Below are 21938 nucleotides of genomic sequence, written 5' to 3'. Positions count from 1 at the left end.
ACCTAACTATTAATTACAGCCAATATCATTCAATTTAATATTTTCATTACTATACCAGTATTAAAATTTGTATCCATTTAACTCATAAAAGTATTCAAAAAATTATTTAGTTCATCAATACTTTTATCCATTTTCTTGATTTTCTTCAGTAAATAAATTCAAAGTCGTTTAAAAAAGTTTTGGTTATATAAGAAGATATCTCCAAGCCATAACATGATTAACAAAAGTTTATCATAAACAGTTTGCGTGAAGCTATGAAAATGTTTTCTTATTTATTATTTCTTTGAATTATTTTCTGAAAATGTATATCTATTCAAGCTGTGAGGGGAAGATATTTTAGATTTTTTTTAATATGATTTAATTTAAATATATATATATATATATATATATATATATATATAAGTGATTATATAATAATAATTTAATATAAAAATATTTAGAAAGTGTAGAAATTCAGTGTAATTCCTATAACATGTTTGTTAAAATATGGAAAATAATTGTTTAAACAATTAATTAAATGACATTTTTAACAATTAACTTGACTATACATGTAGTTATACAGTTTACAGGCTATATAAGGAATAAAGATATGTCAAACATTTTGGACACATTTCAGTCATCTTTCCCTTATTCCATCTTAGTCCAGGATATATAGTGTCACACACTTTTACTAGTGACACTTTTCCCATACTATCAGAAATGGGAAATGTATGTAGTAGCCTATACTCTATCAACACTTTGCCATGCTGCAATATTGTTGGTTATATGCTTCCATCTGTACTTTTTCAGTTTTAATGTGAACATTGATTCATTCATTAAGAGATTTAATAGGTTGTTTGTTCATTAATCCAGCATTAGCAGTATGTTGAGTTGGATCTGTGATTAATTTCAGGCATGTCTGATATTCATCACAAGAGTTTTTATATATTTTTTTATATTATGTGTTTGTGTTGATTTGATGCGGTTCCAGCTGTGGTGCTCTGCGGACAGATGCAGGTGTTTCTCAGGTCACACACCTGCGTTTGGCTTAAAGATCATTTTAGAGAAGGCTTGTCTGCGCGTTCTGTTTCAGAGAAGAGGATAGCTTATTATTTTAGCATTCACTGGAACTATTTAAGTAATAGAATGACCTGTGGGTTTTATCACATTTTTGTAAATATGTGAGTTTGGAGAAGTTGAAGATCATTTCGATTATGAGTTCATGTAAACTCTTGCATGTTGTTTAGATTTTAACTACGCCAGTTTAAATCCTCGAACTTCTCTAACAACGTGTCTGTTAAAAGTTAGTTGATGCACGAGAGTGAACGATCTAGAACCTCTGAAATCATCTAATTTTTGTCAGGACGCAGTCAAAATAGATGTTATGTCTTCACAATGTGTTGAAATGACATACCATCACATAAATATTAAACTTCACTATATCATATCATAATTGCATCATCATTTATTTTTTTTGCAACAGTGCATTAGCAAAATCAATCTAAGCGCTGGCACGTTGCACACTGACTGAAAGAAAATTTTGTACTTTAGAAAACCGTTTAATGCTTTTGCATTGTGCAATTGTGCAGTAGCTGCTATTGTTAACGAAACTTAAAATATGTGTTTTTCTGAAAAGTCTCCTGAGTTTTCCTTGATGTTTTATGTGTATGTGTGTTTCCTCTGACTCATTCTCTGATAGGCTTTCAGTAATTGGTTCATTGGCCCCACACACTGCAGGCCCTCCTTTCAGTGTGACACATGAAGAACAGAAAGGAAAACACAGACACACAGTTGACAGCTCACACACGAACGCCCAAGGATGACCCTCTCTTGCATGTGCTGTTATGTGTTCGTGTGGATGGCAGGTAAGAACTTTTCTTTGCATTATATTTAAGAGCCGTCAAATTCTATAATGGGACCGGACCTAAAACTTACGTGCTACAGTAATATGAGCTTAGCGTAAAAGCAGAATGCACGAGTCGAAGATATTTTATTTGAAATCTGATTTAGAATTGTTGTGACATTCTGCAAAAGATGGTATTCTTAAAGAATATTTTATAATATCTTTGTGATGACCTCAGTGGTTCGCTTTAGGCCGAAAGGTGTTTTGCAAACGAAGGCAATTTACAAATTTCTTGCGTTTGAAAATATTTGGATTTGATACAAATGTTTCTATGTTTAACTCTTGATTTTGGTTGTCCACTTTAGACATTCATTCTACTAAATATAAGTAACTTTGCAACTACATGTCAACTAACTCTCATTAGAGTATAAGTAGACTGTTAGGGTTAGTAGAATAAGTTGACTAATGTAGTTAGTAAAATGTCTGTTGGAAGAGCATCAAAATAAAGTGTTAGCAGATATTAAGCAGACAATCTACTAATACTAGCGACGTAGTTGCAAAGTTAATTATAGTTAGTAGAATGTCTCAAGTGGACTATGAAAAAAAAAAGTCGGTAGTGTTTTCAAGCCAGATAATCCACTGTAACTCTCAAACACTCAGGTATATGTAGAACACATTGTTCATTTGCATCTAGTATATGTTTAAATGTAGTAATAGTCAGTGTTAACCAATAATTTGAAATCCGATTCACTAAAGACTCTCAACCTATTTTGCTTTTTGTACTAAACTGAATATTGTATATTGCGTGAATGGATTTTTGTTCCATTCTCTGACATAAATTATGATGTTTTTTTTCTGCTGTTACTGTATGAATCTATGCCCACATATGTGCCATTTTCCCTCAGGCACTGATAAGAGAGGAAAACTGTTTTGCAAGAGAATATAGACAACATAAATCGCTTATACACCCAAGAGATCTGTCTATTCAGGTTTCCATTCTTACATAACAAGGAAATTGACTTGTGTTTCTAGTTCTCTAGTCTATCGTAAAAATGTCTTTTCAGCCTTTTGTTTTATTTTTCAGTTTCTAATTCTTCTTTTACTGGTATACTTTCGACACAGAAAATTGTTACATTAAAATATCTGACTTTACGCTACATCATTGACTATCATTGTCCTTTGAATAGGTACCATCTAACATTTCATGAAGCTAAACGCAAAAATCAAAACGTGCATAACGAACAAACCAGGACTTAAGAGCCACAGTAATATGAGCTTAGCATAAGGAAGTCTGCAGAAGTCGAGTAAAAAGTATAACTGCTGTTATATATTTTATTTTGAATACTGAATTTGAAATTTTGTAATGAAAATTTCAGATGGCACTTAGAGGCTTTTGCATCTGAACTCTTCATATATATATATATGTCCTTTGAATAGGTACAAATCCAGACACTTAAAACTGAATGTGGCTAAACTACGTAGTTAAACCTTAAATTCAAAATGTCCATAACGGACAAAGCAGGACTCATGATTTCTCCTTTGTTTCTCCTTAAGCGGTCGTTCTGCCCTCCTTCCAAGCTACTTCGAATGTTTTCTACTCCAAAATCAATGGCACGCAAAGTCTGAACTGTGAATGTCCAGATCATACCTGCCAGGAGGTGTTTTGGTACCGGTACCTTGAGAGTACGAAGACTCTTCAGTTTCTGATGTATGCCAACAGCGCCAACAGTGAGAAACATGGAAAGAACATCGCAGCCTCTAAGTTAAAGAGCACCTCGTTCACCGTAAAGGACGCGTCCACCAGAAGGAACGTGTCCTCCGTGGTCATCTACACCCTGCGCATCATGGATCTACAAGAAGACGACGCCGGCTTCTATTCCTGCATGTTTAAAACTAAGAGTTTTGTTCCTGCTGGATATTACATTATGCCTGGAGGTATGGGCAGTGCTCTCCTTCTCTGTTTTGGTCCCCTACCCTGGTTTTTTCTTGTTGTCGATAGTTCCAGAATGGCAATTTTAGGCTGAAGAAAGTCAAGAAGACCAAAGCAATGAAACTTAGATACTACATTTACAGAGTCATCTTAGTAAAATCACACCAGCATTGAGGTTTCCATCCCTGAAGTGAGGACATCTTCACCTGGCATGAAGGTGGAGATGTTTCCAAATCTTCAGTCTTTATCCTCTTTCATGGTGCTCTAAGAACAGATCATGTAGCTTCAAATAAATGACTGATGTGACTCATGTGAGACGTGGTAGGGGAGATTCAAACAGCCTGAGAATCCCAGAGTTCTGTTCAAGCAGACATGACTTGTCTGGGATCTTCTGGTCTGGAAAGTTCATGACCTGACATGTTGACTTAGTAGTTATCTCTTCATATTCAGAATTATAACTCTCACCCATTTCATTGGGCATTAAAAGGTCAGATTTTTTTCTTCTGAATCAGTGTCCACAATGGAGGCAAAAACTGTTTGTTATGTCTTGATATTCTTTTTTCTTTGTTCTCAGTGAATCCTCCAACAGTTCACCCGCCAACAGCCAAGACCCAGAAACCTGTCAAGGTTAACAAACCCTGTTTTTGCAACAACAAAAACTCACCTAAAGGTGCGGACAAAGGCATGCTGTTAGATGCTGCTGATTTCTTGCTGTTTTATACTGTTTAGTTTGATTGGTTTCTTTGTATTGTGTTGCAGGCTGTTCACATTTGGTGCTTTGGCCGGGAATTGGTGCTCTTTTGCTTTTGGCCATTACACTTGCAGGCACACTTTACTACTTCAGTCGTGAGTACACACACACACACACACACATAGTACTATTTCCATATCCTTTTCCATATGACAAATCTCCCCATGTAGATGTCCATTGAGAAAGTTTCTGAAGCACTTAATGTACTCCACAGTGCTTATAGTTCAGGAACAGTTTAAACAGTTATTGTATTAAAATGTGTAAAGAATTTAATTCAGATTGGGATTTTATATAACATTTGTGTGAATGTCTCTTTTTTTTTACATTGAAACAACAGGTCTACCTAAGAAATGCAGACATCGATTCACCAAGTAAGTTGAGGAGAGATTTCAGTGTGTTTTTTTTATTTAAATCAAACCATTTATTTAATGAATGTTATTTCTAGGATTAAAACATCCCTTAAATTATCTTTTTGTCTTTCAAGCGTGAAAATAAGCAACTAAACAGGAATGTCATAGTTGTGGGTTAACGTTGATTTGCGACACTCGCGCCTCGCATCAGAGTCCTTACATGTGTGTTTGCATTGCCTGTGTCTTGACAGCCTTATTATTAGGCTCATTGAAATTTTGATAAACACTTACAATTTGTTTAACTGTATCTGCCAATATCATGAGCTTTTTAAGCTTTTTTAAAATAACTTTTATCATGTTATTTTCTCCATAGGACAAATCCGTTGCGATGAGAACAGACTCTTCATCTCCAAACAAAAACTATCTACAATTTGATAAAACACATTACATACCTACACTTTATAATAAGGTTTTATTAGTTAATATTACCTAACAAAGACAAACACTTCTAAAGCATTTATTAATCTGAGTGCATGTTAATTTCAACATTCACTAATACATTATGAAAAATCTAAAGTTGTCTGTTAATATTATTTAATTGACCTGAGCTAACATGAACTACTTATGTTAACAAATATGAATAAATACTGTAACAAAATGTATTGCTAATTTTTAGTGCATATTAGTTATTGCATTAACCAATGTTAACTAATAAGACCTTATTGTAAAGTAACCTGTGTATAAAACTAGTGTGTGTGTGTGTGAGAATAAAAATAATTGCTTAAAGGGATAGTTCACCCAAAAATGAATTCTGTCATCATTTACTCACCCTCAAGTTGTTCCAAACCTGTATAAATGTGTTTGTTCTGCTGAACAAAAACGAAGATATTTCCCCACTGTATGGGGAAGTCAACAGGGCCCATCAACTGTTACAACAGTTACAAACATTCTTCAAAATATCTTTGTTTGTGTTCAGCAGAACAAACACATTTATACAGGTTTGGAACAAGTAAATGATGACAGAATTTTAATTTAAGGGTGAACTATCCCTTTAAATTTACTCACAGTTCAGTGTCTCATTGGACATTATTCAACCAACAGTCCACTTCGTGAATTAGATTCATTGTCTGGCTTGACTGAATTAAACCAGAGCTGAACGCACCACCAGGATCACCCTAAACCTGGACTAAACCCACGTTTTTATCAAGCTTTGACAACACAGCATGTTTAATTTGCGATTGAATGTACAGTTTTCTGATTTCTTCATGCTTTAAATGTTATGCTCATTAAATCGTTTGTATTAATTGTTAAATTAAACTCATGTTTTCTCTCAAATGTGGGTGTATTATTGAGTGTTTCTGCAGCTTATTTTTCTGTGATGACACATGTTTGTATGGTGTCCCCCTGTCTTACATATCTGAGGGTGTGTTGGTTTATGTGTTTGGGTGTTATCAAGTTTCCCTCTGAGGGTGTGTGCTCCCTTTATGAAACTATACCGAATGATATTGCCCGGTGTCTGATCGCAGCAAGGATTAGCTTGAAATATTTGTTATGTATCTATAGACTACCTAAGAGTAAATGCACATGTTGATCGTTAATGATGAACTACACTACACCTGTGGTTACTATATAGGACACCTGTGTGAATTTGTGGACTCGTCCACTAAAACTCGCAAAAACACCAGTAAAAAAGCTGGTAAATGACCAACAACAATTCAAATACAAAACAAATTTGGACATGTAACATTTCAAATCAAAAGGACTATTTAAGGAGGAAACGAATACAATCCAAAACTAAATAAAAGGTCTGTGTCAAATAAACAAAATGTGGGTATGAGAGAAGCTGTACTGTCATTCAATTTGAAAATGCAGCTGTTCTTCCTGATACTTTGAGGCAAATGAACAAACCCCTTCCTGTGCAAAAAGACAGAACGTTATCTCTGTCGCATCGCTCGTTCAGCTTTGAGCTCCTCAGCGCTACACTAAAACAAAACCACCACAGAGAGACCACAGACCTTGCCGCATGGAGAGCGTCACAGACTCTCAAACACAAGACCTCCATTACTCTGTTTAGCTCTACAGACTCTGAACTGTTAAAGCAATGTTTATTCATTTTGATAGGCTTTCAATCATTTAGATGAGTGCAAAAATAGAAAAACATGATTTTTTTTTTTTTTTTGTGGGGGAAGGAAACATTTTTCTTCATTTCTTTATTGATTGTAGAAAAAACATGTTAAACCATGTTACATTAAAAATGTTAAAACAATACATATACCTACATCTAGCGTTATTTATTTCAATACAAAAAAGTGCACAAAACTACATTTGGCAAATGATTTATTAGAGTAGGGTCATCTTAAGTGTACAGTTCTTTAAAGCAAAAAAAAAAAAAAAAAAAAAAGCACATTACTCGCAGAAAATATCAGGTATAAGCTGTAAAAATACATTTAATATCAATAAAGTGGGTATTCGAAAATGAATAAAATACATGTCATACTTGAGGGGTAGCTTTCCTTAAACTTCTAATGTTCTGAAAAAAGAACTGAAGTTCTTATCCTTTGTTGCGTCTTGATACGTTTCTTTGTGATCTTTGTCTTTACCGATGAGCATCTGCACACATGAACATGAAATAAAACCATTTGTATTTAAAGCCTTTTGAAAAATTACCCAATTACCCATTGTAGATCTTTATGTTACACTGTGTGCAAAATCTACCATTTTTAATTACCATGTGCGTTCATCTTTGTTCTGTGTCTCAAGACGAAACCATTGAAAGGGACGCAAGACCAGTTCATTGAAATGACAGCATATAATGAATTACATACATAGAATATCACATTCTTAACCCTCAATGACAAGTGAATATATCATTTAAAAATATTAAATCTAAACACAATACTAGATTCATTAACATCTAAAATACAATTCCATCGCTTTGTATTTGAGATTTCATTGCATTCATTTCAATTGTAATTTAAACTATAAATATAATACTTTTATAAATTGTATTATATATATTTTAACAGAATAAATGTATGTATGTCAATGTCACTTTATTTATAAAGCACTATTTAAAACAACAACTGTTTACCAATGTGCTGTACATAGCATAGACATAAACACAATAAAAACAATTAACTGACAATAAAACAGATAACATGACACTGTATCATCGATTAAAAGCTATTTCAAACAAATAAGCCTTCAGTTTAAAATTTCCTACAGTTTATATGTGTACATATATATACTGTATATATACGCTAAAACAGTAAAACAGAACAGATGCATGCTTACAAGCTTATATTATTTTATCAGCATGTGCTATAATATTAGTAAAATACAATCACACAAAAAAATGTTTAGCCTATAGTAATCTGTCACTTTATGAATGTTAAGAGAAACGAGATAATAATGGACATTGAAAAACCCTGTCATGAATGCAATTGCGAATGTGTATAGATTCATTAAAAATGTTCTAATCTACAATTACATCACTTTGTATTTGAGATTTCATTGCATTAATTTCAATGGTAATATTGCATATACTATACATATAATACTTTCATAAATTGTATTTATATATCATTTATGAAAGTATTATACTTTATATATATATATACACACACACACACACACATACATATACAGTATATATATATATATATATATATATATATATATATATATATATATATATATATATATATATATATATATACATACACATACATACATATACATATATATACATATATAACTACAATTACATCACTTTGTATTTGGGATTTCATTGCATTAATTTCAATGGTAATATTGCATATACTATACATATAATACTTTCATAAATTGTATTTATATATAATTTATGAAAGTATTATATATATATGAAGAGTTCAGATGCAAAAGCCTCTAAGTGCCATCTGAAATTTTCTTCTAGAATGACCATTTTTATCAAGCTCGTATATTTAAGTTCAGTAATTTCACTCAGATGGCAATGAAGATTACCTATTAATTGTCATTAAAGTGAAAATACTGAACTTAAATATACAAGCTTGATAAAAATGGTCATTCTAGAAGAAAATTTCAGATGGCACTTAGAGGCTTTTGCATCTGAACTCTTCATATATATATATATATATGCTAAAACAGCTTGTTTTATTTTATCAGCCTGTGCAACAAGTAAAATACAATCACACAATCAAATTTTTAGAGAAACAAGAGGTAATAATGGAGGACATTAAAAAATGCATTTGTGAATGTGTATCAAGTGCAGCTGGCGTTCAGAAACTATTATTAGTTACTAATAAATATACTAAATCACCCCATAAAAAGCAACATATAACATTTCTAAAAAAGAAATGCACTTGTACTTTGATATGCTGGATGGGCTTTGATAATATCTGCTAACTGGGTTTTGATTAGATGAGAGGAACATTAAATATAATAATTTTAAAGTTAATTTAGAAATTACTATCATTTAAGCACATTCAGGATTTCTGAGACCCCAATAAAGTCTCAACATGAAGGTATACAACCATCACCAAGAAAGCAGAATTATACTTACACCAGGTTGTGATCTGTAACTGATCCCTCCCTCTGAGCTTCAGATGAATGGATGCAGTGTTTGAATGAAGAGAATCCTAACGCTGTAATTACTGCAGTGACTGAAAGTCTGTTTTTACTGATCACTCTCTAAACTGAGCTGTCTGAGGTGGGCTGCTGTCTAACTGCATGTAATAATTATGTTGTGGTGTGTGTGAGGATGAGTTGGCCCTCTTCCTCCAAGGAATCCCCAGGCAAGCCCCATCCCCCCTCATCCCCACCTCGGTCTCTGAGCTGTGTTTTGGGTCTGAGACCCACGTCTCTGATCTCAGGTTCTTTTGGTGAGTCAGACAGGGATCCCCAGGTAAGAAATCAGTGGATGATGAGAAATTACCCAAACTGAGAGAGTGACTCAAAACTACATGGGGGGGCCATGGAAACTGAGGGTGGACCGCCTGTCAGAAACTGTATCTCTGTCTGACTGGAGGTCTTCCTGAACACCCACCGGCAAGATATGAAAAACAGACGTCCCCTTTATGAAGGATCAACGCTGTATGTGAGATTTACTGTACAGTCATAAGGTCCCTGCATTTGTTTTTGATTAGAGAAGTGTTCAAATGTGTTTTTCTTCATTTTTACAGTAGTAATGTATTATATATAATACACATATTATATATAATATATAATATATATATATATACACATACATATTATATATAATACACATAATATATAATACACACATCATATATATGTGAAATATTATGTGTATATTTCTTCGAGTGCCATCTAAAATTTTCTTCTAGAATGATCATTTTTATCAAGCTTGTATATTTAAGGTCAGTAATTTCACTTAAATGACAATTAATAGGTAATTTTCACTGCCATTTAAGTGAAATTACGGAACTTAAATATATGAGCTTGATAAAAAATATAATTCAAGAAAATTTCAAATGGCACTTAGAGGCTTTTGCATCTGAACTCTATATATATAGCCTACTGTAAGCCTAAAGAAACAATTGCAAAAAATAAATGATAATAATTGTAATATATATATATATATATATAATTATTTTATCATTATATTATTTAAATTATTATCAGGGTTTTTTTGAGCAATTGTTTATAGGTAACTTTCTAATGTTGCAAACACACTAGCTAATGTTAACAACTACAACAACAACAACAACAACAACAGCAATAATAACAATAACAATAATAAGAAGTATTATATACAGTATATAACACTTATATAACACTTAGGCTACATTTGATAAAATAACAATAATTTTGCAACAATTTTTTTTTTATTTTTTTTTTTATAGAATGTGTATACCTAACTGGGTCTTCAACAGATTTGTTTTTGTTGATAATGTCGTAAACTCATATTTCCACTATCCAAGTACATGGCCAATATAAATGTTACGTTAATTTCCAGGACAGGAGACGTAAATGTACCTACATTACGTCAGACCGTGTTGCGACATAAGAAAGAAAGGGGGCGCTGTTGTTAGTGATGTAACCGTGTGTGGGCAGCATCCCCTTCACAATCATATTAGAGACTCTCTGTACGCCTACAGAACAGAGGTGGTCTGAAGCTGTCGTACAAAACAATTTAACATCTTTCCACTCTTCTTGGGAAACGTTATATTCTGATACCGTCATGACGTCAGGTGATATGCAGACCTGTTTTGTTTTTTCCTCACCGAGATAAGATAGCATAAATACACTTTTTTAAGCGAAACATTTCACAAAATGGAGATTTGAAATCACAAAGTGTCTCAAATGAAAACAAAAAGTGTCGTGTTGCGTTCTGGTCCTCAAATGTTAGAGGAACATGTTGATAGTTGACGAACTACACATGTGGTAGGCTAGCACCTGTGTGAACCTGAGGAGAACAGCCTACCTTGACACCCAATTAATTAAAACACTGGTTCAGAAAAGCGGTTGTGGACAGTAACTATAATTGCTTAAATGTCTACATTCTTTCAAGTTGAGTCAGACACACCAGTAGTGGCTAAAAATAAACATGGTTCCTCGATCAGTATAGCCTACTTTTTACCTTTAATAGGCTACTTAGCCTACATTAACAATTAAATAATTTCGTACATCTTAAGTAAAATTGGAAATGAGTAGGCCTGCTTAAATATAGGCTACTGGAGTAATATTTGATTAGGAAAGGCTATATATCTAGGGTAGGCCTATCCTACCTTAGCTCAAGAGTCAAGTACTAGGCCTACTTGATTTGAGTATAGCCTAACGTTACTTCGTCTGCAGAAAAGTGAGGTTAAGATGCATTCTTTTTGGGTTATCCATGCATTAATACCTGTTTAGCTTTTAAATTCTGCATTGGTAGGCTACTGCATTTGTTAAAGTATATCATGACTACGATTAAGACGTGTGTGAGTGAATGAAAGTGAAAGAAATGGAAACTGTCTTTGAAAGTGAGCGTGAGAATATTCCCTTCATTTAATTGTGCATAAATAGATCTTAGAAACGTAAACGAACAAAACATTCCGTGCACATCTGTAATAGCCTTTGTACACCCTAACGACAAATGTTCTAAGCTGGATGAACGTTAGGGGTCCAGAGTTGCAGACAGTACAGCCCCACTCAGAGGAGCGCGTCACATGCGGTTTGACGCGCGATCAAAGAGCTGCGCGCGCCGGTGCATGTGCTCGTGCTGCTGCTAGTGCATAGACCCCCCTTCAGGTGCACGCTGCACCACTGCACTGCACTGACAATACGTCAAGCCACTTAAAAAACAACCACCACCTGTTTTATAGACCAAATTTTAACAATGATCCACATCGATCCAAAAAGAAATGTACATACAAAAAAATTCTACATAAACCATTCTGACAGAATTCGACCTAATCATGTAATGATGAGAGATGTTCATAACTTTAGCCTTACTTGTCCTACATGGTATACTCTTTATTTTTTATTTTTTGCACAATTAAAATTTCAAATATTGCTGTTTCTTGTATTGTTTTATGGTTCCCATAATTGTTTTACAGTTTAAATTGTGATTAATACCTTATAAGGCATTGTGACAACTTACCCCAAAGAGTGTGACAGCATCCCCCAATAGCTGCTGTGTATACAGTATATACAGAAACTAAAAGTAGTGCAATTATTATAAACCTTATCTTTACTACATGGAGTGTACACAGAAATTTGACTGTGCATACTCTACATATTTCTATGCTGTTTACTTACCATTCAGTCATTTTATTTTTGTTTCTGGGACAGTCATTTTACACCTTTAAACGTTATTATATATATATATATATATATATATATATATATATATATATATATATGTGTGTGTGTGTGTGTGTGTGTATGTATATATAATGCCTCAATTTGTAGCAACAAAACAAATAGTAACTTTATTTTCTTTACTTTTGCAGTACAGTTGAAAACCAAGACATTGAGGGTTTGGGAGGGGCGGACGAGGAGATTTTGTTTCATTCTTTCGGTAGTTTTGTTCCTGTCGTTACAGAAGAACTGAATGTCTGTGCTGAGAATTGAAAAAATGTATCAAATATACATTGGATTTTGTGTGAGTTTGTCTCTCTTCTATGGTGAGTTAAACATTTTCTCTTAAATTGCAATTACATTATATGAAATAAGATATAAAAGATATAAAAGTGTACAGGATGGACAGATTGTTTACGATTTTGATTAGACCAAATATAATTTGCCTGTTGTTTTTACGTACAGCCGTTAGACAGTCATTTAAACTGTAAATAATCATTTTTATTTAACATTCAGCCTAACTACCTCAGCACAGAAACAGCATGGAAATGATGATACAACACATAAATGATGATATATATATATATATATATATATATATATATATATATATTTGTATTGGCTTGCTTAAAAGTATAAAAAGCTACATACAAGTTACTTTCAGTTAATTCAATGGTGAAACAAGTTCATTTTATTTTCACACCACTAAATGCAGAGAAATTCAGTTGCACATGACTTTTAATGTGACCATATGAATAAAAAACATTTCTTTTTAAATCAGTTTTAGATGGTATTGTTCACACATGCATCTTAACACATCTCTTTGTCTCCAGGAGTCTCTGCAGAAATCTACAAAGAAGGAGCGCAGGTTCGAGTTAATTGTGACGCTAAACAGTCCGGCACCTTGACATTCTGGTTTCGCATAAACAGTGCAGGTGCAGACTTTTTATTCACTTTTAAAAATACGGACATAAAGGATAAAGCCGTACAAAAGGAAAAATACAATATCGTCCTAGACCAAAGTGGTAAGGCATATTTGGACATTAAATCGTTCGAGAAAAAGACAGACAGTGGTGTTTACACATGTGCAGCCATGAACAGCAATAAACTCTTCTTTGGAGGGCTGACTGAAATTAAAGGAGAACCAGGTGGGTATCTGACTGTTAAACATTAACATTTTCAGGTTAAATCAGAAACACTGATCACATCTGATTTTTCAAAAGGGTCATGCGATATATGAGCACTGCAAAAATAATTTCATTAAAAAAAATCCTGAACATCCTTAAAACAAGATCAAGTTAATTGAGAAGCAAAACTACATATATGAATCATTTGTTTTGAATCAATTGTAATTTGTCTACATTTAATTTTGGTACCTTATTTACAAATTAATTTGTCCTGTTTTTAGCATAGATTTAACAACAACAAAGAGGGATATGCTTAAAATGGGGGGGGGGGGGGGGGGGGGGGGGGGGGGGGGGGGGGGGGGGGGGGGGGGGGGGGGGGGGGGGGACTTGCCAGTGGAAATATAAAATTACATTAAAGAATAATATCATTGGATCATATTTGCTAATATTTCTGTTTCAGATCCAACAACCCAACCTCCAAAACCAGCAAAGCCGACCTTAGTGACTACAACAGAATCTACAACAAAATCTACAACATCACCGTGTTCGTGCCGAAAACCAGGTTTGTTGTGCTATATATATTATATTATGGTAATTGAAAAATAAATCTTTGTATTATAAGACAGCGTTGTAATGATTAGGAGGTGTATTTGTTCACAGGGAAGCCTGGTTTCATCTGTGAGATTTGGATATTGTCTTCTCTCGCCTCTGGCTGTGCTCTTCTCCTCATTCTGCTGATCGTCACAATTTTGTACTGCAACCGTAAGTCAAATCCACACCTTTTAAATTATTCAAAGTGCTGTGGATGATGTTCTTATTTACATATTAGTATTTTTTTTATGGTTATGGATCAAGTTTTGGAACATATAAGTTATCGCACACTTGACTTGAGCACAGACATTTAAAACATATCCACAATTATGCTAATAATACCCTACATGTGTAAGTCCATTTTTCAATGGTGAGAAACAATAACTATGCATGCAAATGATTTTCAAAACTGTAAGGACATGTAAGAACAATTACACTATTCTTAATCTATAAAAACACTACCAAAGATGTATTTACACTTAAAAATAAGTTATATTTTATAATAATATTTTATATTATAAAACATGTTTTCATGATTTTTTGACTGATTAAGTTTTAGCATGTTTTATAATTATTTCTTCTCTAGGTTTAAGAACAAGACGATGTCCCCACCATTACAAAAGACAGTAAGTCACAATGACACAAATGATCATTAAATGGATAGTTCACCCAAAAATCACCCTCGCCCTCAAGTTGTTTTAACCCTGTATGAGTTTCTTTCTTCTGCTGAACACAAAAGAAGATATTTTGAAGAATGTCGGTAGCCAGACAGTTGACGGACCCCACTGACTTCCATTGTCCCATAAGTCAATGGGTGCCGTCAACTGTCTGGTTACTTCAAAATATCTTCTTTTGTGTTCAGCAGAAGAGAGAAACTCATACAGGTTTGGAACAACTTGAGGGCGAGTACTTTTTTTTTTCCCCTTTAATTCAATACAGTTTCTATTCAATATCTCAATTTGTAATTTTCAGACCTCAACCCAGACACGTCGGCCATGCTAAACTGCCCAACAACCACTTCTAGCTCCAGTGAAGAAGCAGGAAAGTTTTCGTTGGTTCGGTTTTCTTCTCATTAAGTACATTTAAATACGGTTTCCTCCTTCATTATTATTCAGTCTCTAGAACGTTAAATCTTAATCTTTCAAAATGAAAATGTTTCTGAAATGAAAATTTCTGTTTCAATGAATTTAGGTGATTTTTATAGTTATGTCTTTGTATCTGTTTCTGTCACTGACAATAATCAGATCTTTTCTTTGTGTGTTTGTTGATAGTCTTAATCTGTTCCTGGTGAAATGTTTATGTTTTGCTTCAATGTAGGCTTGTTAATTTGGGCTTATTATGTGCAAAAGTTGTATAATTGTAACCTGTTTAAAAGAGATTTTGGCAGAGATTTCTGCCATCTGCTGGCTGTAAGTGATATGAATCTCAGATGCAGTCTCGTACATTTTTTACCGAGCAACTCAGCTTTACAGAACAAATTGCTTTCCTACTGATGTCTGTTTCTACATTTAATTTTAAATCAATTGAAAATAAAAAAGGCTCTTGGATGAAGTAATAGGCCTGTATCATGCATTCATCCTAGTGACATGAAGAATTTAAAATGAACAATTTCAGCATAAATAACACAGGAGGTGACAGCACAAACAGTCAGTAGTCACAAGCTGCCCAGAAACTGGTGTCGTTAATCTGTAAATACAGTGCAGGTTTGATCACAACATTATGATTTTAAAGTTTTACTACTTTCTTTGTAAACAACAGACACTCAAAGATAATGTCGGAGTCTGGTAACACTTTAGTTTAGGGTAAAATTCTCACTATTAACTAGTTGCTTATTAACATGCATATTACTAGGATATTGGCTTTTTATTAGTAGGCTTCTTATTAAGCACATATTAATGCCTTATTCTGCATGACCATATTCTACATCAGTTAATCCCAATACCTAAACTTAACAACTTCCTTACTAACCATTAATAAACAGTAATTAGGAGCTATTGAGGCAAAAGTCGTATTAATATAGTTAATAGTGAGAATTGGATCCTAATCTTGTGACCCAGGGTTCTTATTTAGTTCATCTTTACTTGCATGAAGATTTTAAGAACAAAACAAACTAAAAAACGATTGTATTAATAACACAATGACGTCTTTGAACTCTTTAGGAAGGCCTGCCTGGATCCGTTCAACATTTCATGAGCAGAAAGAAACGTTTTTGTTAAACAATGCTTTGTTTAAAGGTCGCATTTCAGTTTCAGTCATGAACTATGGATGCTAGTTAGACATTTGATGTTAAGCAAAACGGTAATTTTGCGGCAGCCCTTAAACCAACACAACTGAGTTAAAGTGAAAGTGAAAGATTCTGACTTTTACCGCATGTAATGCAACACCTGTGATCGTATTAGGGGTTCTGAAAAGTAAGTGTAAAACCTTGAGCTTAAGCTAAACGATTCTCATCTAACTTCATGAATCAAATGGAAAAAAACTTTAACATTGCAACAGGACATTTTCCTAAGTGAATAAGGCCTTAAGGTCCAATGAGCTCCCTTTAATGGTATCATGTTAGTATTTTAGACCATAAGTTTAAAAAAATCTATCTATCTATCTATCTATCTATCTATCTATCTATCTATCTATCTATCTATCTATCTATCTATCTATCGTTGAAGTTTGTTTACTTTTTCTCAGTTGTTCACTGATTTTAGTAAGACTGTCGTCCAGTTGTCGCCACCTATTGGCGTAAATATGCAATATCAATGAATGATTTTTTTCCAGAGTTACTTTGCTAATTCACAATTCCCACCACTAGCATAGCTTGCCAAAAGTAATATTTAGTAAAGGTGTGAGTCTGGAAGCTCAAGGATGCAATTATTAGGCTACTTAACTAAAACAGCATGCAAAACAATTCCCAAATTTGTTTGTTTTTCCCCCCAGTGCTTTATTAGGAAACACAAACCATAGACTAGGCTAATATTAAAAGAAAAACACCATATAAAAACGATTTTTTTTTTTTTACAAGCCTGTACTAGTTTTGCATTGCTGAAAGTGGAGCGTCTCACGTCATGACGAATTTTAGATGAACGCGCTTGATCAATCTATGGTTCTTTTTGATATGTTTTGTAAATCTGACCGTCTCATCAGCATCATTCTCCACAATAACCCGTGGCGACTATTTCGACGATTATTGAGCTGATATCTGTTTAAATAGTTGTGTGGTGGAATCTGAACACAAGAACTCAACATGCCTTGTGTTCATTATAAGTTTCCAAGTAAACTCACCCACGAGTACCAGTAAAATGTATAAAAATGTGGGACCAAAAATTATTCATACACTTTGACCTGACTATGTTTTGCTGAAGTGTTTTTTCTTTAATTGCTAATGTGACCTTTTTACACCACAGACTGAACAAAATTAAGCATTGCTTGGTAATTGGTTGACCTAAATTGGTATTATCTAATTGTGTAATTAAATTTAACAGCGGGCAGATATTCAACCTAATTCATTTGTGAGACAGTCTAACAGAAGAATGGCCAAAACCAGTGAAATATCAACTGATTTGATAACTCTTCTTAAAAAAGATACAAGTTCTTGTCAAATTTTATTACCATTTTCTAAACTATAGCGAATAAACTGTGATAATGTGAGAAATGTTGAAGATTTCTGAATAAATTTTGGTTGGACTATGTTTATATATTGTATATATTTTATAAATGGAATAAAGGTTATAGAAACAATAGCAAATAATGATCGATTTATTAAAGAAGTGTTACCACTGGGATACATGGAGATACTCTGAAGGATAAACTTGACTTTCAGTCTCCATGTTCCAACTGGGCAGTTTCCCTGAGTACCACACACACACACACACACACACACACACATGCATGTTTACTTATCTATCTTTGGGGAGATTGCACTTCTATTGTTTTATATACAGATACTGTAGTTATAAATAGCGTTACATAACCCTTACCCAGTGGCGTCAAATCACTAAAAGTCAAAGTATGGCAAGTTCTGATGACGTCATCCAATCTAACAATGTCACGTAACAATATAAATTCAATTAAATTACATGCAGAACGACAGATGAGAAAAAGACAAAGCTGTAGTAAACATTAACCAACAGCATCATCACATGGCTATGGAAAAAACTATAAAAAAGTCAGCTCTTCCCTTACGATTATACAAAAAAAGTCAAGAAATTACATCTCATATATTGGTGGTCTAAAAATAAGCACTAAAATTCACAGTAGAAAACGTTGATCAGTTGTTTTAAGAAGCTTAAAACACTGCCATACATCGCCATCATTGGTGCACTTTTATCTTTGTAGTTTATTTACTTCTTCACACCTTATTTTCAGTGACCGTTTCTGGCACAGTTTACACAAAAATGAAAATTCAATAGTCTAATTATTTACTCACCTTGATGTTGTTTTAAAGCTTTATTACTCCTACCTTATGTTTTTAGAACACAAATAAATAGATTTAAAAAATGTCTCGCTTGACATTGCCCATTTATTGGCAGAGAATGGTGACTTACATCAAATTTATTTCAAGAGGATGCAAAGGTGTCATAAAATAAACCCATTCAACTCGTTCCGTAGGCTATATTCCAAATGTTCTGAAGGTATACAATGGTTTGAGAAACAAACCAAAAATTGAATGATTGCCCAAAATAGCCCAATGGGTGAGTGACCTTTAACCAGTGGAAAAACCCTGAAAACGTCACATTGTCCTTCTATAGGGTGTAAATACATTGCAGGTTTGATCACAACATACATAAAGATGGACTAAATCAGTTCTAATGAAAGCAAACACCATCAACACACCCAAAAACAATGTATCTGAGCCCCCATCATCATTATATCTTTATGTGCATGAAGACTTTAAGAACAGAACAGAACATTCCAAACTAACAAAACCAACAAAAAGGGCTTATGTTTTTTATTAGTTTTATTTTTTAAGAGTAAAAATCCCTTCTTGAAAATACCATCCTGCCACAATTAATAGTACACAACATCTTTGAACTCTCTAGAAAAACCTGTCTGGATCTGTTGAAGATTGTATGAGCAAAGACACAGTTGGGTTTAAAAGTCATATTTTAGTTTCTACTGTCAGTTATGGAAGCTATTTGAGCATTTTAAAGGGTCAAAAAGCGAGTCTTGATGTTAAGCAAAATGGCAATGTTGTGGTTGCCCTTAAACCAACACAACTGAGTTGAGTGAAAGACTCCGCAACACCTGCGAATTTATTAGTGGCTCTAAAAATACAGTTCTTATTTGACCCCCGATATCAAGCGGAAAAAAACTTTAACAGTGAAACATGAAATTGTCCAAATTATTTCCCAAGGCTTTTGTGATGACAACAGGCCAATGGATCATTTAGTGTTCGCAAAATAATTGTACAGTTATTTTCGAGAGCATCCTTGTAAGTGCACTTGAGGAAACAAACTAGAGAGAAAAAAACACCTCCCACACAAACCTTTTTTAGACTCATCATAATCATAATCTGCAATTCCTCACAGGAATCCCTGTACTGTAAACGATGAATTCATAACCAACTAGCGCCTCAATAGATCCTCAAACAGCAATAGACGGTCATGTCAGTGAACCGGAAGACTGTAGAGACCCCCAGTTAAAGATGGAAAAAATAAAAATTGTATATGGTATAATATTTTTACTGTGGGAAAAATTATATCACAACACCACACCAAAAATAGATGACCGAAAGTAGAACAATACATGCGATTTCTGTACATACATGTTCTATCAGTCACAAGGAGACAAAAGATCATTCGATTTATTTTTGCTTTGCTTTAGGAGAAGAGAGGAGGCTCTAAAAAATACACGTTTAAGTGTCTCTGTGCAGTTATATATTTTTTTCATTTTATTCCGTGTCCACCATAAAATATATTTCTTGTCCGAGCAGCTCCCTTTAATGGTTTCTTGTGTTAGGGATGAGGAGACGCAGCATAAATCTGAGAAATAAATCGCATGAATAAAGTAAAAACAGTTAAAAACAGAAAATAATATAAAAAAATTATGTAATATAATTCAAAAGTGTGGGGTTGGTAAGATGTCAACCAAGGCTGCATTTATTTGATCGAAAATACAGTAAAAAAAACATAATATTGTGAAATATTAACTGTGTTCTTTTTTAATATATTTTAAAACTTAATTTATTCCTGTGATGGAATTATCAGCATCATTACTCCAGTCTTCAGTGTCACATGATCCTTCAGAAATCATTCTAATATGCTAATTTGCTGCTCAAGAAACATTTCTTATTATTATCATAAAACAGTTATATGCGTAATATTATTTGTGGAAACCAAACCGCAATATATATATTTTTCAGGATTCTCTGATGAATTGAAAGTTCAAAAGAACAGCATTTATTTGAAATGGAATCTTTTCTGACATTATAAATGAATTTCCTGTGACGTCTGATCAATTTAATGCACCCTTGCTGAATAAAAATATTAATTTCTCAAAAAAAAAAAAAAAAATCTTACTGACCCCATACAGTAATACCCTTTGAACAGTAGTGTAAATATAATATAAAAACCTTAATTAAATTCAAAGAAGTTTGTAAAGACACTGACCTGCAATCTATCTGTTTCCACCCTTCGTGGAAGATGAAGGCACCACATCTGAGCTCACTTTACCGGGCAGCTGATCCATGGCTGAAGAATCTTCTACTGACTGTTTCTGGGACACAAAATCAGAATTTTAAGTATGCAAACCAAGCATGCAAACATTTCAAGCATATGGTTGGTGGCTTTGTGGCATAACAGCACTACATGTGTGCAAATGAAATAATCAAGTGATCCTCAGCGGTTTGTAAACGCAAAGCCTTTGAGTAGGCCAGCCACAGTGTTCAAACAATGCAAACCTGCCAGATGTTTGGATGAATATGCAAATATACAGCCATGTGATCGCGTTTCAGCTGATGGAATGGTGACCGAATGGGATTTTTAGCTTGTGTTTCTCCATGCTGCCGTTCATGAGCCAAAGCTAATGTATAAGAACTAAATTCATGCATTTCAATTCATAAAGAACCTACCTTTGGCTTAGACTTTGGTTTGACCCCCTTTGCCTGTAATCAGATATAAACTGGCTTGAACCAGTATAAAGGGTCTGGAGGGAAAGCCTGGTGCTCATACAGTATATAGCATGCACAGATTTTTCCTACTTTTAATTTTCTCCCGCTACATATTTTTTCAGAGGAAGATTGGGGAAATCAAACATTATTTTTCTGAAAGAACAGAATGTCCAGAATATGTGAAAAAAGTGATGATCAGCATCCAGATAAAGGACCCTTTTCACATTTCTGGGGTTGTCAGAAGCAGAAGTCATCATAGTTTGAATAAGAGATGACAGCAAATATAATATTTGAATTCCCATGTGCTCCAATAGCAAAAGAAAATATCCATGACTTTTCCAAAAAGAGGGAAAAATATAGAGACTGATCAGAGAAGTCAGAAAAGAGAAAGATGTCAAATTTGCCATCACTGCCTCAGAAACACCCGGCATTCATTTGGGTTTTGTCATTTACTGTCAAGAT

General features: G+C 33.8%; 3 protein-coding genes across 51 annotated transcripts in view; 2 read left to right on the top strand and 1 right to left on the bottom strand.

The window, feature by feature from the left end:
• Window positions 1–1686: 1686 nt before the first annotated feature.
• cd8b (cd8 beta) lies at window positions 1687–6185 on the top strand. Its single transcript, XM_084387301.1, has 6 exons — window positions 1687–1844; window positions 3377–3757; window positions 4327–4422; window positions 4512–4598; window positions 4841–4874; window positions 5227–6185. Exons 1-6 carry the CDS (start codon window positions 1799–1801, stop codon window positions 5243–5245), a joined length of 663 nt encoding a protein of 220 aa, XP_084243427.1. The 5' UTR covers window positions 1687–1798; the 3' UTR covers window positions 5246–6185.
• A 4731-nt stretch (window positions 6186–10916) lies between these two features.
• Window positions 10917–15932, top strand: cd8a (CD8a molecule). Its single transcript, XM_084387972.1, has 7 exons — window positions 10917–11068; window positions 12812–12985; window positions 13493–13807; window positions 14247–14348; window positions 14447–14548; window positions 14964–15003; window positions 15350–15932. The coding sequence occupies exons 2-7, from the start codon at window positions 12913–12915 to the stop codon at window positions 15399–15401; spliced, it is 684 nt and encodes a 227-aa protein (XP_084244098.1). The 5' UTR covers window positions 10917–11068; window positions 12812–12912; the 3' UTR covers window positions 15402–15932.
• Window positions 15933–18867: 2935 nt separating this feature from the next.
• The window catches only part of cast (calpastatin), a 52161-nt gene continuing 49090 nt past the window's right edge, over window positions 18868–21938 (bottom strand). For 36 of the 49 annotated variants that reach the window (XM_084386301.1, XM_084386346.1, XM_084386305.1 and 33 more), the window contains 3 exons: window positions 21438–21470; window positions 20977–21082; window positions 18868–20349 (listed from right to left, as the gene is read on the bottom strand). In XM_084386301.1, coding sequence (XP_084242427.1) covers window positions 20984–21082; window positions 21438–21470 — 132 coding nt within the window. In that variant the 3' untranslated portion in view covers window positions 18868–20349; window positions 20977–20983. The remainder of the gene's footprint in view (window positions 20350–20976; window positions 21083–21437; window positions 21471–21938) is intronic. The other 13 variants (XM_084386323.1, XM_084386331.1, XM_084386347.1 and 10 more) reach the window with 1 other exon arrangement.

Source organism: Rutilus rutilus (assembly GCF_951802725.1).
Source record: "Rutilus rutilus genome assembly, chromosome: 18".
NCBI classification, from domain to species: domain Eukaryota; kingdom Metazoa; phylum Chordata; class Actinopteri; order Cypriniformes; family Leuciscidae; genus Rutilus; species Rutilus rutilus.
This window is presented reverse-complemented; position numbering and strand designations above follow the sequence as displayed.

Coding starts and splice junctions, on each gene's coding strand:
- cd8a (XM_084387972.1), top strand. CDS start 12,913: ATGTCTGTGCTGAGAATTGAAAAAATGTATCAAATATACATTGGATTT. Junction 12,986..13,492: donor GAGTTTGTCTCTCTTCTATG/GTGAGTTAAACA, acceptor CTTTGTCTCCAG/GAGTCTCTGCAGAAATCTAC. Junction 15,004..15,349: donor CCCCACCATTACAAAAGACA/GTAAGTCACAAT, acceptor TGTAATTTTCAG/ACCTCAACCCAGACACGTCG.
- cd8b (XM_084387301.1), top strand. CDS start 1,799: ATGACCCTCTCTTGCATGTGCTGTTATGTGTTCGTGTGGATGGCAG. Junction 1,845..3,376: donor TGTGTTCGTGTGGATGGCAG/GTAAGAACTTTT, acceptor TTTCTCCTTAAG/CGGTCGTTCTGCCCTCCTTC. Junction 4,423..4,511: donor CAACAAAAACTCACCTAAAG/GTGCGGACAAAG, acceptor ATTGTGTTGCAG/GCTGTTCACATTTGGTGCTT.